At 40.0% G+C, this 16,676-nt stretch overlaps 2 protein-coding genes across 26 annotated transcripts in view; one reads left to right on the plus strand and one right to left on the minus strand.

Moving 5' to 3' along the window:
* Nucleotides 1–1,623: 1,623 nt before the first annotated feature.
* On the minus strand, nt 1,624–3,658 carry tnni1c (troponin I, skeletal, slow c). The gene is made up of 6 exons (XM_033634866.2): nt 3,626–3,658; nt 2,827–2,868; nt 2,572–2,703; nt 2,361–2,450; nt 2,040–2,222; nt 1,624–1,950 (listed from the first exon to the last, which is right to left on the minus strand). Exons 1-6 carry the CDS (start codon nt 3,647–3,649, stop codon nt 1,864–1,866), a joined length of 558 nt encoding a protein of 185 aa, XP_033490757.2. The 5' UTR covers nt 3,650–3,658; the 3' UTR covers nt 1,624–1,863.
* A 5,906-nt stretch (nt 3,659–9,564) lies between these two features.
* c2cd5 (C2 calcium dependent domain containing 5) overlaps nt 9,565–16,676 on the plus strand; it is a 28,135-nt gene continuing 21,023 nt past the window's right edge. For 19 of the 25 annotated variants that reach the window (XM_033634825.2, XM_033634828.2, XM_033634829.2 and 16 more), the window contains exons 1-8: nt 9,565–9,919; nt 10,392–10,500; nt 10,662–10,748; nt 10,905–11,076; nt 11,183–11,278; nt 11,669–11,824; nt 11,938–12,175; nt 14,736–14,896. In XM_033634825.2, the coding sequence (XP_033490716.2) occupies nt 10,411–10,500; nt 10,662–10,748; nt 10,905–11,076; nt 11,183–11,278; nt 11,669–11,824; nt 11,938–12,175; nt 14,736–14,896 (1,000 nt within the window). In that variant the 5' untranslated portion in view covers nt 9,565–9,919; nt 10,392–10,410. Of the gene's footprint in view, nt 9,920–10,391; nt 10,501–10,661; nt 10,749–10,904; nt 11,077–11,182; nt 11,279–11,668; nt 11,825–11,937; nt 12,176–13,928; nt 14,045–14,735; nt 14,897–16,676 lie in introns of all 25 variants that reach the window. The other 6 variants (XM_078167927.1, XM_078167928.1, XM_078167929.1 and 3 more) reach the window with 1 other exon arrangement.

Consider the following 16,676-nt stretch of genomic DNA (forward strand, 5'->3'; position numbering starts at 1 on the left):
TGTTGTGGAAATTTTATTTAATCCCAGCATAAGACTGTTCCAATGTCAGTGATCCTTCGGATTCTATCTAGGACCAAGTCCTTCCTTCAGAGAATTTCCAAGAATGCATGTGAGGGCATGACATGCAGCAAAGGGCCTGGGGCTAGAGTCAAACCCACAGCCACTGCGGTAAGGACATAGCTTTTGTACATGGGACGTCCGCTCTACCCGCTGAGCTACAAGGCGCCCCTAGAAAGGCATCTTTCTTAGAATTTGAACAACCAGATTTAGAAGAACCAATCTCCTGATCAGTGGATGATCTGCTCTACAGCCTTGCAAAAGACAGCTTGAATTTTGACCACCAAGTTTGAGCAGCTTTTCACAGATTTTTATTCAGCTTTGAACTGCAGCATTTACAGCTGATACAAAGGTTGAAGTATTCTCTCTTCCCTTGTGGTGTTAGCTCAAGGTCTGTGCAGATGTCTTTGTTAAAAAAAGGTGTGGTTTTGAGAGATGTCTGTTACACCTTCAGCATACACGGGTATCACCTTACATTTAGCGGCGTCACAACACCACACAGACAATGGCACAACAAAGGACATTATCTTAACAGGACAATTAAAGAGAAACACAAGTCTGTGTGTGATGCACAAGGACCATTTTAAGCTTTTACAGTGGTGATGAAAATGCCCCACACAGTAGGAACAACAGTCTGACTGTACACTGGCATCCACACAGGCACATGCTGTATTTTCACAGATGCTCATGAGTGCTCATAAATTCCTTAGAGGCTGCCGACTCCATCTTGTCACCCCTCCATCATCTTACTGACACTCTTTGATGTCACTCCAAGGACGGCTATGAGCATGCGTCGAAGGTGTTTACTGTTTATTATCGGAGAGGAATTCATTCCAGTCAGAGAGGAAAGGCTATGTATATCCTGGCTCTGACATAAAATATGCTTTGTCACTGTAAGTCAACGGCATAGCAAAGTAGAGACACACAAAAAACAGCTATGATACCCTTCATGACTGTGTCAAAGGACAATGTCAAGTCTGTTGCTGTACCTGAAGGCATCTTAACAACATCTAGAAACAACTGGCTGGAGAAATGATCTATGCTGCAGTATTATATGAGCAGACACTACACTTTGTTACTGCATTTTACGCAAGGCCGTCGCCATGAAGTCAACGTTGGGGCAGATCAAATCTCCTGAGGGGGTCAGCTGACCCCCCCCAGAAAAAAAGTCAAAATTTGAAAACCCACTTCCTATTATATTATTTCTTTATGTACAAGCACAGCTTTACAGTATACCTTACAAATATAACATAATAAGACACTAACATTATGGCTATGTGAGCCGTGCTGTGCTGGAGTATGGCAACACCACTTGGACAAACTCTAGCAGAAATGCAGCACACTGTAATGCTAGAACCAATATCAGTAATTATGGTTATTTTTTAAGTTTATTTAAAATTATGATTACATTTTCTAATGATTATTTTAGTCAGCAGATTGTGGTTTCCTGTCACAGAAAAAAAAAAATGTATTCTTATTTTTATCAGTATATTGACGGGGCATTTGAATACTGATATGTTCGCTTCACATCTAGTGTGAATATGCGTAAGTGAAAGAAAGAAGAGGCAATATGTACAAATTTATTGTATTCTTTTACATAACAGCGTCATCAGGCAGTAATATACTGAGTATTCACAACGCTATTTTACAAATGGTCGACTTGAGAACAAAATAAAAACCTACAGTGACTTTAGAGTCATGTGTATAATTACACTAATGCCAAAACAAGGGCAGCAATTTTTGTTACATTATGTATTCATTTTTTATGTATTATACCAATTTCCATTTGATTCTTACTCTCTATCGTCATGCATCGAACATCTTCTTCCTGCCCTCCATACCAGACATGGCCTCAACGTTCTTACGCCAGTCACCCACCTCCAAGTTCAGCTCCTAATGTATCACAACACACACATACAGAACATCAGGTTTTTGTTTTTTACTTTCAAAGATTTTGCATCTGTCTGCTCGAGTAGCCATACCTTCTCTTGTTTGATGTCCTCTTTCTTCACAGACTTGAGGTTTGCCCTCAGGTCCATGGAGCCCTTGTTTTTGGATCCAAAGAGAGCTTTCAGCATCTCGTCTGCCGACACTCTCACCTTCCTCAGAGCGGGCTTCTTGAACTTCCCTCCGAGGTCCCGCACCTTTAGGTTCAATTCGTGGATCTAGAGATTAAAAAAAAAAAAAAAAAAAAAAAAAAAGCTTAGCTGGTGACTTGTTGTCAGTAAGGCACTCTTTCTCTTGATGTACTTCTGTTTCAATGTTTTTCATGTAAATTTTCTGCGTCATGGTGCACGACATACATCTCTGTTGTTCTTGATGACTTTGGCCTCACAGTCGTACCGCTCCTCATCCACTATATCAATCTTTTCATGAATCTGCTTACAGAGTTTCTACAAAACAACAGCAAACGAATATACATACTGTTCTTTAAGTACACAAGCAAGTCACATGAATATTGTTTTTACATGATCAGTCTTGTATGGTTATTCTTAAGGCCATAACCCGTCTCACATGCAGGTCATCCATGTCTAAGCCAACGAGTTGCAGCGGTGGAAGCTTCTCTCCCAGGTAGCGGACCTTCTCCTCCTCTCTTGCAGCCTTCTCTGCCTCCAGCTGTTCTGTTGCACGAGTCAGCAAGAGGATCTGGAAGAGTCAGAGTCAACACGGAGAGAAGTATGGGACATTTTGGCATTTTCCATTTTGGCTGTTACATGAAAAATCATATAATAATACACTGGTGTAAAGTTTGTAAGGTAATGAGTTTACCTTCAACGACAGCTTGCGGGAGGCTGAAATCTTGCATTTGGGCTGAAAATAATACAAACACTATTATACCATCATGACATCATTATACCTAATCATTCAGCTATAATGATGCAATTTATGTATACATTTTGATAGATAAATTGTACATTTGTTACTTGCAAAGGTTAAAATATGTTCCTAGTTTGGTATAGTCACTGGTACCACTTTTTAAAAAGGCTGCTCAGTCAGTTATGTGACTTGACAATGTTATTTTGACTCACTATGTACCTTGGCATCTCACCAGACAGCCGCAATATACAATTCAAGTACTTAGCCATGAAGAGTTATTTTTTTTCCTGTTTTAGTGCCTCTATGTTATGTCATCAAAATGTCTCCTTACCCTGCAAATGTATCAATACATTTGCCCTCATGACACTGAACAAAGCAGCACTACAGGCTTTAGTTTACTTGACATTTACAATAGGAATATATGCACCTCAAAACTTGCTAAAATCAATGACACACACCTTTTAGAGCTGAAATCATTTGTGAGGAGGTCAGAGTTTAATCATTAGCATCGTTGTTTCTTTAGGAAATAGTTATTTGTGAGTCAGTGTCAATGTAATACAGTAAACATTATAGTTAACATGATAATATACATCTTGTGATACGACCCATTTGCTTTGTTGTTATCTTCCAGGGAATCTGTTAAGCTGAGTGAAAAGATTCAGTCATTCAAACATGCAAACTCTTAACGACAGGTTAGCACAATGGAATTATTATTCATAAACACATTGTCACTTCAAATAAGTATTACTACCTTTGCCTCCGCCTTGGGGGCCATGGGGGCTGCCGCATACTGAGGAGAAAGCAAAAAAGACAAGGAATTTCATCATCAAACTCAAACTGTTTCCCCAGCTATATATGAGATAGGTAAGACATGCAGACTGTAACTTACATCACTGTGATGGCCATGTGGAATTGGTTGGACCAGGGAAATCAGAACAAGCAAACAGAAGACAGTGTTATCAGTCTGAGACAAAAAAAAATGTTTCACATGCCAATCAAACACTGAAAAATAGCCTACTGAAAACAAAAATACTGTTAAAATACTTTAAAGCTGTGTGATTACAGAACTTACTCTTCAAACATTGTTGCACCTTTGAGACAGAAACAAATAGGATGCTGTTAGATTTGAAATGAAAATAAAAATAGTCCAGTGATAAACAGAGAATAACACCTCCTGTTCAACAGTAAGAAATCAGAGTGGCCCCCAGTTGGCTTTTACAAGGGGACTCATGCACCAAAGATTTACTGTGGAGAAGATGACTCACTCAGCTTGATCTTCTGGTTTAAAAAAAAAGTGAAAGTTGACCTCCTTGCCTAGCAGGGAAATGACTGACGCCCAGCTTCTTCCTGTCTCTTTGAAGCTGCGTGTGTGATCCTAATATTCATTTTCACATCCCTGTGCAACTTTTCCCTTTAAGTTAACACTTCCTATTGGCAACTTCACTAAGACAGTGAGTGTAACAGCACAATCACAGTCTGATTTCATAAAAATTTGGTTTGATTTTTTTTTTTTAATTATCATCAAATCCTGTTCATCACAAAAACGCAACATTTACCTCTGAATGTCATTAGTTTTATCCAGGAAAGTCTTAAATGTTATGTTGGTGTCGGGGCATCTGTGGTACCTTGAAATCAGGATGTAGTGAGACGTCTTCTCTGTTTCTCACCACTATGATATCTGGCCTTGTGACACCGCCCACCCCTCAGTCAGGAATTAATAGTCGGTCACTGGGATTAACAGGAAACCTCTGCTTGTTAACTCAACAACTCTGTACTGACTGACATTATTATCACCTCTTTTGGAAAGGATGATGTCATTATCTGAAACTTAAAGCATTTCCCTGCTGGGCATTTGAATCCTGGACGCTGTCATCTGAGAGGAACAACAGGAAACATGTGTGAAATATTGTACCATAATTAATACAATGTTGTATCTGTGCATACAACACATTGTGAACATGTTGTCATGTCTACAAACATGAGACCCTATAGCCAGAGGCAGGAGTGACTCATTGTTTTGCAGGTCACGAGTGACTCTCAAGTTTTTGCACCCAAGTTCCAAGTCAAGACTGAGAAGTCTCAAATCAAGACTGAGGAGTCCCGAGGCAAGACTGACAACTCCCAAGGCAGGTTCCAAATCAAGACTGACAAGTCCAAATTAAAGACCAGGCAAGTCTTGTGTCAAGTTCCAAGTCAAGAGTGACAAGTCTCAAGTCAAGACTTAGGAATCCCAAGTCAAGTCCTGGGTCAATACGTCCCAGTTGCAAGGCAAGTTCTAAGTCAAGATGGACAAGTCCAAAGTCAAGACAGGCTAGTTCCAAGTCAAGTTTCAAGTCAATGCTGACAAATCTCAAGTCAAGACTGAGGAGTCCCAAGTCAAGTCCCAAGTCAAGATTAACAAATCCTAAGGCAAGTTCCGAGTCAAGACTGACAAATCCCAAGGCAAGTTCTGAGTCAAGACTGACAAGTCCAAAGTCAAGACAGGCAAGTACTGAGTCAAGTTCCAACTCAACACCAACAAGTCTCAAGTCAAGTTTGAGGAGTCCTGAGACAAGTCCTGAGTCAAGACTGACAAGTCCAAAGTCAAGACTGATAAGTCCCCTATTCAAGTCCCCTTTTGAGGGGTTTCGAGTTCTAAACAAGTCATAATTTGCTCTGCCAGAGTGCCCTGGGGTGACTTTTTTTTCTGTAACATCGCTATGGTTCCATCGTCAAAAAACCAAAGGGACTTTTTCATTTGATTATGGATTATTGCTGTAAACAAGTTTTGGGGCGAACAACTGTTTATGATACTTACACGTTTTGTTCAGCAAGATAATCTTCAAAAATGAACACCACTTTCATGATCATTGAAGCCCAAATGCAGTCATCAGAAGTAAAAAAGGAAACGTTAGGGTATAAATGAACTACACTACGGTTGCATGACGGTGACTCAGCGTGATAACGTTCTGTAGTCTCATTTTAGCCACTTGTTAGCAGCCACCTTTTTAAGACAAGCTCCACACATGTTCACACGTGTGGTATTTGCTGATGTATTTTATGTCATATAACAAACGTGAAAGTCTCTTGCGCTTGTGTGAACCACAGACCTTGTTTCAGACATGTAACCAAAAAAGGCATTCAAAAAAACCCACTGACTTGGAGACGAGAGAACTGTGAGTGGTATATGAAATTTACAAAAATAATGAATGCTTTTTAAAATTTGTACTTGTTTGTTTTTTTAATTAACAGTCAGTAAAATACTGTCAGTTTAGGTTCTCTCCTGTGGCTTGATTGGATGCTGTTGGATTGGTTCAAACAAAATGGATCTTCTGGGAGAATTAAGTGTCAACTTGCTGGTAATGAATAGCACTAATGTTAGCTGATTCAGAAAATGAAGGAAAAATAAAGTGATTTGTGGCACACTTTGTAAATGAGATACTTTTTAAACTTTGGGCTTTGGGGAAAGTACAAAGTATTTTCAAGTCAAAAGGCCATTGCAGTCACAAGTCATTGATGTTAAATCAAGTCTAAAGTCATCAAATTTATGACTTGAGTCTGAGTTTGAGTCTTGTGATTTGAATCCACACCTCTGCTTATAGCCCTACATTTTTATATACATATATATTTATACTTTATGTCTGCATGGAAAGACAAGAACAGATATGATCTTTTTTGTTGTGTTGCACCACAGCAGAGGTCACGTTGCTATATTCAATAACCTTTCTGGTGCTATGTCTGTCATCCACACAATGCTGCACACCCACTTGTCATTAGTCTATTAAACACATGGGTTAACCTGTTAGGGGTTCAGGGTGCAAAAAAAGTTTCCAACAAGCACATAGCACACGATTCATGATCTGGGAACAAAGAATTTCTGTACCAAATTTTGTGTGAATCCATGCAGTATTTGTTGAGATATTCTATAGGATAAGAGACAATTTTTAACCTATTGGTGTCCCATCTGCTGAATATGTTTTTTGAACACCTGTATCCTAGAACTGACATTGTGTATCTGATATACAATGTGCTATAAGTGAGGCCAAGAAAACAAAGAGGCATCAAGTGATGGATGTGCGTCTAGAATGAATTCTTATACTGACACGCAGACTTGAACGACAACATCAAATGTTCAGCCTGCAACACTGACTCATTCCTTGCACCTGTATGCTGCATTCAGGGTCACAGACAGGTTGGAGTCCCAGCATGCACTTATAGGGGAAGGCAGGCTCTGTTCCAGTTCACCTGAATTATGTTTGTCTTGGGACTGTGGGAACAAACACCACAGCTGAGATTCAAACCAAGAACATTTTCTTTCGTGACAGGTGACAGCGCTATTCACAAAACCAATAATTCTCTTATTTCCAACAGGATGTTTACAGGTTTAGGTCGGATTACCAGGAAAGTATGTCATGAATGTTTGCACTGTCATCACTACATTCCCATGCACGAGGTTAAATCCCTTTGAGTCATAGCCTGTGTGTGCTTTGTGGCATGATTAAAATGTGTATACAACGCAAAAAGAAAATACTGGTTTGATGTTTATTGTATCCTTTTCGTCTTTATGGGACACAGTTGAAGTGTTGACCTTGATGTTGTCAGCCCTCTCTGACATGCTTCATTTCTGTGGGAGTGATGATATGTTTTGTGGGCCAACGTGAACAAAAGTATGCTGTGTTTTAAATAGATGCAAGTTCAGTGTAGTCCTTAAATGCACGAGACAGCATGCAACTTTCACACGTTATCTATTTTGGGATCAACAACTCCCTTGTCATCTCCTTGTCCCTTTTTTTTCGTATTGTAATGGGCAAGGGAATAGTAATGTTAAAAAGCTATCTAAGGAAAAATGTAACCTTTAAAATGGGCAGAGGTGAGAGGAGGTCTTTATATTAAGATAACACATACAGATGGTCATACATGTGTAACCTAATCCTGTGATGTGACTCCCTCTTTGTAGTTCCAGGGATGGCACAGACATTTGTCTTCATAGATACACACTGACCAAAAATACCAACCTATGCTATGGTCTGACTTCCTCCCACTGGACAGAGGTGACAAGCTGTGGGCTTTGTGATTTAATTCAGACAAATCCACCTGGCACACGGCTCAACACTGAAGTATTTATCGACAAATATGCCTCAGCTAACACCTCTTCAGAGAGCACTGTTGTAATAAGAAAAAAATAGTTTTTTTCTAGGATGTTTAGATCTATAATTACTGTCTGAGTCCATCCAAATGCACACATTTATTTGGGATGTCTATAAGCCAATCACAGTATTCCACATAATCTAAAATGGACTACAGTAGGACCATGCCCCCTTTTTAATAAACATGGCCGATAGTGAGGCGAGCAGGAAGCAAGACATGTTCCAGTGTATTCATCATAGTTACACATATTTTTAAAGTAAGCATGAAATGTTATATTACTTACATGTCAAAAAAAAATCACATGAAACCTTTAGAGCTTCCCCTCTGGATTAAAAATAAAAAAAAAATCTCCAGTAGAATGAACAGTGGATCTGAGTGTCATCAGAAAAAAATGAATAGAGGAAATATAGTTTTAGTAGTGAAATACTGTTCTGATTTGATTTTCTAACGATACAATCAGCCTATAATGCATCCTATTGTTTATGTACACAGAATATTCATCTCAGGAGGTTTTCAACATACTGTTTTCTGGAGATGCTTTAGAAATGGAGGATATTCTGAGTAATGATAACAAAGGAAACACGTATATGCAGTATGTTTTAAAGCATCACTTTATTCATTGACTAACCATTCAGAAAAAATGAATAAACTCTTTTTAAACTCATTTTTTGTTTGTTAAGACCATCTATTTATTATAATTTGTAATATAATAATAATACTAATACTAATACCACTAATAATGACAATAATAATAATAATAATAATCAAAAAGCACAATTCATGCATAAAATGCAACACAGAGTGCTGAACACAAAAGACAATCATGACATTTGTGATAGAGAAAAGATGATAAAAACATAAGATAAAATGAAATAAATAAAATAAAAGAACATAAAATAAAGCAAAAAAAAATAACATGAAATAAAATAAAATAAAGGAAAGGAAAATAAAATAAAATAATAATCATCATCATCATCATGAAAAAATAAAAGATAGGGTAAAATTCAGTTGAAACTACGAGCTAATATTAGATAAAACACATAGGCCTAATAAAGTATCCTAATCAAAAATACTTTTGCTAATGATATTTAAGTGCACTAAGAGTACAAATCCGCTAAAATATATTTGTGTATGCTGAACATGTATACATATAACATAACCCAACATAACTGGGTTCTGAACGGGTTAGGTTTATGATAAAAGGTAAGTGTTTGCTTCTCCCAACCAGTGCCATCACCTGGAGGATAGCACTGGTTGGGAGAAGCAAACAACCAACCAACCAGTGCCATCACCTGGAGGATGAAGAGGGACCAGATTGTTATTTTACGCATGTCCAAGGCAAACCCTAATGTTGCCTTTAGGTAATTCAGGAATACTGTCAGTGTGTGAGTACGTAGCTACATAAAATACAGTGAAACAGACCCAAAATCTACCCTTGGTATTTATTGTATTCATACGTATATATACTGTAATGTCTCCAGTAAGAGTTGCTGTTAAAACGTTTTTATTTTCTAGCCCGAGGAACATTAGTACAGCGTTTTATAGTGAAGCACGAGTGTACGAGGTGTACCTGAAGGCAGCACACGCTATGAAAACTCATTCATCACGAGCTGTATCCTTATCAAGCTGAAGCTAGCCGTTAGCTCCGCGCGCTAACCAGAGATATGTGTTGCAAACGATAAGTCGGTTGTAGCGTCACCCGTCACCCGTGCAGCTGTATCTATCTAGCCGTAATACCAGCTGATAAATATTTCTACCTTGTACGACACTTTCCTGCCTGCTGTACTGGGAACTGAACGTCTCGTGTTATGGGAGATACACGGAGGTCAGACGAGCTGTGGGCTGTCAACAGTAAAAATGTCCGAGTAAAACGAGCCCACCGCCGCTTTGACAGCTGTTTGTTGATATTGTAGCACTGGTAAGGACGATACTGTTTGCACTGGCAGTTAACAATGTAATATAGTTGTTACATAGTTGTTGGCTCTGCAGTACGTGTGTAAAAACATGGCCGATCAGGTAACGTTGGCGCTAAGGGGATTGACTGCAATGCAGTTAACCTAAGTGGCTTTTCTTGCTAGCTTTGCTCTGCTAACATAATCTAGCTAACTGACAGTTGCTGTCGTGTTCACAGACTTTGTACCAAGTCGATAAGGTATTTAGAGCTAAGCTAGGGGCGTTGCATTCTAGTTTAGCTGGGGGAAGCTAGCTAATTAGCAAATAAACATGTAAGTTACATAGTGGAAGAGGCTCTCCACACTGTCAACAACATATGTCCATGTAGTTAAGTGGCCCCCTGTTCAGTTTACACTGTTGTGACAGCAGCGTGGATTACTGCAGGTGTCAGTTGAAAAGCCATTGATGCATTTATCACTAATAATATTTGTACACAGATCAACTTGAAAGTGAATCATGCCTGGGAAACTGAAGGCCAAAATTGTGGCAGGTCGCCACTTGCCTGTGATGGACAGAGCCAGTGATCTTACTGATGCTTTTGTAGAGGTGAGTGAAGCTTGAGGACCAAGACTTGTTTTTTCCTTTACTGAAACCATTCACATCTGTAATAACAGCTCATGTTTTGCATTTCAATACAGTTGGTGCATTATCATTGCTAATAGTGATTGAGGCAGTAAAAGATGTGTCTTGTGCCTTTTATTTCCCAGGTTAAGTTTGGAAACACAACTTTCAAAACCGATGTCTGTCCCAAATCCCTCAATCCTCAGTGGAACTCCGAGTGGTTCAAATTTGAGGTAAAAGGCCTGTGAGCTTCTCTTTAAACATCACAGCCTGTGGTATTATTATTTTAACACATCACACAATGTGGATGAATTGCAATAATTTTCAGCATTTCTATCCTCTTATCTCTGCTCCCTTCTGTCATCCTTTCCTTTCCTATCACTGTGTAGGTTGACGATGAGGACTTGCAGGATGAGCCATTGCAGGTCACAGTGTTGGACCACGACACTTACAGTGCTAACGATGCCATAGGGAAAGTTTACATTGATATTGACCCGCTGCTGTGCAGTGAGGCTGCCTCTGTCATCTCTGGCTGGTTTCCCATCTATGATACAATCCACGGTACAAAAATAGGCCAATCTGACCATGATAATTGCACAGTTTTTTCTCTTATGAACTATTCCTTTTCCTTATTATACTGTATATATCTCTTTATTTTTGTCTTAAGGTATCCGAGGGGAGATCAATGTCCTCGTCAAAGTGGAGCTTTTCAACGATTTGAACCGCTTCAGACAGTCATCCTGCGGGGTCAAGTTCTTCTGTAGTATGTCTGACTTGTTTTTTTTCTTCACAATTGTTTGTTACAGTTTAAAAATACATAATAAGACAAACTTTGGGTGTATAAAATGTTGACTGACAGTATAAAGGGCAGTTACCTGAGAGGATGTTTCATTTGAGGACATTATAATTATGATATTTTAGGCACAAAGTTCATACTCTTATTCAGTGTTAATAATGAGTGCGCCAGCAAAAAATGTGTCATTTCCAAGATTAGTAAAATTACAAACTGCATCAGTGTTAACAGTGTATTTTTAAATAAAGAATTGCCACTTAAGAATATGTGCTAAAAGGGGAATGACGACTGTAAAGAAGTTTCCCATTTATTCTAAAATCCATTTACTCTATGTGGTGTTTGTCTCATTGTGTATCCTAGCCACATCCATTCCACGGTGCTACAGAGCAGTGATGGTGCACGGGTTTGTGGAGGAACTTGTGGTGAATGAAGATCCAGAGTACCAGTGGATCGACCGTATAAGAACTCCTCGGGCTTCTAATGAGGCCCGTCAAAGGCTCATCTCTCTTATGTCTGGTAAGAAAATTCCCAGTGATCCCCTTTTCATGTTGGTGTGGCGGAGGTGGAATTTGTTCCTCCCTGTTCGCCCTCTTTCTTGTTAATGTGGCTGTGTGTTATTCCCACTTTAGGAGAGCTGCAGAGGAAAATAGGGCTTAAGGTACTGGAGATGGGTGGGAATGCTGTGGTGGGCTACCTGCAGTGTTTTGACCTGGAGGGAGAGTCTGGCTTGGTGGTCCGGGCCATAGGTACTGCCTGCACACTGGACAAACTCAGCTCTGGAAGTGCCCCCGGCACCAACACGCATGTTCACCCTAACACAGCCCCTGCTTCCAATGCCTGCAATTCCCCTTCTAAGGATGGAAAGGAGTGAGTATGAACCAACAACACAAGCATGGACTCTGGCTCTTTTTATGTGCAAGTTTCACTGCAAATCTAGTTTGTGAGACTGAGGAGAGATGAGCAGTGTGTGCATGAGAGGGGAGAGCGTGTGGACAAATGTACTGGATGTTAGCCTGTGTATAGTCTAGCAGTTACTCCTGTGTGTGTCTCAGAATCTTTGATTCCCCTCTGTAGTTTGTGTCTATTGTGTCATGTGTATTGCATTATGAAACTAACAGCACACAACATATCCTGAGACACACACATGTACAGTACACACACAGCCATCCTCAACCCCCCTCCTCCCTTGTCTGCTCTTTTAGACCGCTCTTGCATGGCTTTCTGCTCTGCCTCTGCATGTTCTAGCGCTGCGTCTTTTAGTGAGTATCACATGTGTTTTGCTCAGCCTCTAACAATGTGCAACTTCACTTTGTTCTGTGTCCTCACCCTGGCTATTGAGTGGTTAGCTTGTGATTTCATCCAATTGCTGTAGGCATAACTATAGCTGAGTGCATGTGTGCCTCTTTTTTGCATTTATATACTGTATCTGTGCATCAGTGCGTGTGAGATTGTGTGTTTCAGGGATGTGAACAACTTTTAGTGATTGTGTAATAGTTCCACCTGCTCCACAACTTTCTGTCGATGGTGGTTGTTTAGAGACATTTTAAAAGTGTTTCTACAGGTTAGTTTGTCCCTGTGCCTGTTTGGGCCTTTTAAATCTCCATAAACAAATATCGGCATATGAATGCAGAATCAATGCAACAGGGGAAGAATTTTGTATAGGAAGTGTTATGGCTTCCTCATGTTGTCTGAGTGGTATTGAGAAATCACATTTGAATGGGCTTTGGCTGTATGCGGGTAAACAGTTTGTACTAGAGCAAAAGAGGAGGAACACACTGGCTATGGTCTGACAACAATTTAGCTTTACATCAGCTTATTTTATAATTAATCTACATTCATATGCAGATATCTTTTAATAGAGAGAAGTCATCTGTTAACTCCAACTCCATTCTTGAGTCTCAATTTTCTAAATGGACTGTAAACAAAAATAACCCAGCACACAGAAGACGTAGTTTTGGCCTGGATATCTGTTATCCTGATATCCATTGGCTCGGACTGGGCAGTATATTACTATTGTGATATGAGAGTAGATATTGTTGTAGATTTTGATTATTGAAATATTGCACGTGTTAAGTTTTCCTGGTTTTAAATGCTGCATTACAATAGCTGTTTTAAAACTAGCTGTTTTATTGTTTGCCTTTACTTACTTAGTCATTATATCCACATTATTGATGATTGTTTGTGAATATTTTGTGAAAGCACCAATAAAATATGATGACACTGGATTTTCTCCATGTCACCCAGCTGTAGTTTTGCCCCTAGTGGCTAGATATCGATAGCTGCTGGGTTCAGAGATTGGGTCCTTTGTCACATTTTTCTGTCGTGTTTGCCTCCCTGTTGTGCATGTCTGTGTGAGATCTTTAGCTGAGAGCTATGCATGAGTTTCCTGCTGCTTTCACACGGCTTTAAAAGGAATAACCAGAGCATAGAGAGGGAGTAAAAAACTTCTTTTCCTTTTTTGTCTCCTTTTACACTCTATTGCAATGTTGTGGTGTTGGTTCTTGTGTGCGTCTCTTTCTCCCTCTCTGGCTCTCTGGCTACATTCGGATTGGGACGTTTCTCACTGCTTGTGTCCAAATCGATCCTCTGTCTTCCTCCCTCTACGTGCTGATTGGCCCAGGTCTCCCCTTGCCCACGGATGCCGCTCCACCCACAACAGCCCAGTGCATTCGGCCTGCAGCTCCCAGAGACTGTCCCAGAACTTCTCTGTCTCTGTTCCCACACTCATCTTCACTGGTACGCAGAGGCAGGGAAGGAAATAGCTACAAGAGGAAGAGACGAAGTTTGAAATGCAAAGAGAAGTTTATATATAGAAGGAGAAAAATTAATATATTTTTGCTGTAGTCTGGGAGGTTGACGGCCACATAGTAGCAAGAAAGCCTTTGTGTAGACAGAGGCATCGAGACAAAGAAGGAAGGCAGACCCTTGTATGTCTGTCAGAGAAAGTCCAGATGTTGATACTAGCCTCAAATCCTTCCACCTGTCACATCGTTTTCCAGTGATAGAGTGTGGACAGTCAGGTTCCCAGTTGCATCCTTCTGCAAGGGCTTGTGATCTCTCTACAGTCACCTGACCTTTTTTTCCACTCTCCTGGGACACATGCTTCAGCTCGTCATCCTCTGTTGAATTTGACCTTCTTGTGTTTTGCCATGTTGCTTTCCTTAGTTTATTGTGTGCGTGTGTGTGCATTTCATTTGTGTTTATCTAATTTTTGCTTTTCACGCTTGCTTTTTTTGTTCTCCTGCCATCGTAGCACCTCAAACACACCTCACCCAAAGCAAACATATCACACTTTAAAACAGTCACCTTCCCACTTAATGGAAACACTGACCCACTCCCATATATTTACACACACACACACACACGCTCAGAGGGTGAGGTGGTGACTGATGTGGGGGTGTGTGTGTGTGTCATGTTCTCCTGGCAGGCCGGTATTTGGTGAGGACCTGATCTCGTCCTCCGGCCCGCCAACCCCTTTCAGAGCCCTTCCCACCACCTCCTCCTCTCCTCCCCCCTTCTCTCCCTCCAAGCCATGCAGCCGCCAGTCCTCATCATCAGACACAGACCTCAGTTTGACGCCCAAGACGGGTAAGAACACTTGGCCCCCTCCACCTCTCCCACTCTCACCCCTCCCTTCTCCCTCACCTCATTGTGGTGCTACTCTGGTGGTGGTTTTTTATTTATTTATTTTTTTAAATATATTTTTTTTACATTTTTTCATGGTTGAGTTTAACATTGTTTTATCGTAAATGCTATTCTAAATATTTGTTATGCCATGTCCCATCCTCCCTGTTGTCCTCAGTGGCCTGGTGTGTCTTCTTTTTTCCCATTGTAGGAAAAAAGATATTCAAATTTAGTTTGTACAAAACATGGCTAATTGTGTGAAGACACACCAGATCTCTGTATTAGTTTTGTCCCTGTTGTTGCTTTCTGTAATAGAAGCATTGTGTCTCATGAGGGGCTGTTGTCGATCTAAGGTCAGTTCTTCATTAGCAGCCATTATGGTTAATCATTGAAGAAAAGGTAAGTTTAGTCAAACTCTGCCCCCAAGATAACTTGTGCACATTTTAACGCAGTTCAGGTATAAACACTTTAAAGCCTGAAAACCCTTCTTAACCAGAGCAGCTCTCCTGACCCCTCAGAAAGGGACCAGCAGTTCTCCAAGCCACTCCTCCTTGTTCTCACTCCTCTACTTTTCTTTTTCATATTTTCCCTTCTCTCTTATATATTTCTGATATTCTGCTTTCATGCTTCCATTTTTGCTCCTTTTCCTTCTCTCACTCAGTTGTGGTAACATGCCCTCCATATACTTTGCATACTTCCTTTCTATAGCTCAGTCCAAACCTCTGAATTAACTTCCACATCTCCAATTTGTCCTGCAATTCAAATGAGTCTGGTGTTGTGCCCACTGATATTTTCACACTATTCAGAGAAACAATCAATCAATCAAAACTATGAAGGTGTTATGTTTTTGCACAGCTTGCTAGCTTCATTCATTAAAAATAGCTGCAAACATGGATGAGATAGAAGCAGTTGTACAGGTCATTGTAAGTTGACTAACAAAAATAATAATCTTTATAAACAGATATTTTTACATATGTAAAATCTGTAGGCAACAGGACAAGATTTTGGTACTGGAAGCGTTCTGCTTTCTGTTTGTAGTCTGAAAAGTATTGCCCAGTCATGTTTGACCTGGCTTTGTTTGCATACAGTTTAATAGTCCCTGTGGAGAGCAAAAGAAGCAGTACACATCAGCCAAAATCCAATGTTGGAAACCATCAGCTATTGTCTGGTGACAAATTGGCTTTTTATTAGGCTTCTCTTATTTACCTGCATTCATATGGAGGGATCTCTTCATACAAAGTAGCTGAAATTTTGTCTGGACCTTTCTCAAGTTGCAAATCAAACTGTAAACAATGACTAGTGCACAGAGAGGGAAGTTTTGGCCTGGATATTTGCTGGCTACACCAGAACCTTCTGAATAATGAACATTGCCCACAGAGGCTTTATTGGCATCAGGCCATTGCAAGTAGTTTGAGAGATGGCAGTAATAACTACTCTTCACTCTAAAATTTCTTAATTTGTCCTGAAAAGGGCCTGGTGTGTACAATTTAGTGGCATCTAGTGGTGAGGTTGCAGATTGCAACCAACTGAAACTTTACCCCAGTGCCATGCATGTAGGAGAACTATGATGGTTAATGTGAAAATGCACATAGCTGCATCTAGAGTCGGGATTTAATTTGTCTGTTCTGGGCTACTGTAGAACAACGTGGTTGACTCCTTGGAAAAGAACCTGCCCTGTATGTAGATATAAACTACTCATTCAGGTAACGAAAACCAGAATGATTCTTAGTTTTAGGTAAAAACA

This window comes from Epinephelus lanceolatus, chromosome 5 (genome assembly GCF_041903045.1).
Source record: "Epinephelus lanceolatus isolate andai-2023 chromosome 5, ASM4190304v1, whole genome shotgun sequence".
In the NCBI taxonomy this organism is placed as follows: Eukaryota; Metazoa; Chordata; class Actinopteri; order Perciformes; family Serranidae; genus Epinephelus; species Epinephelus lanceolatus.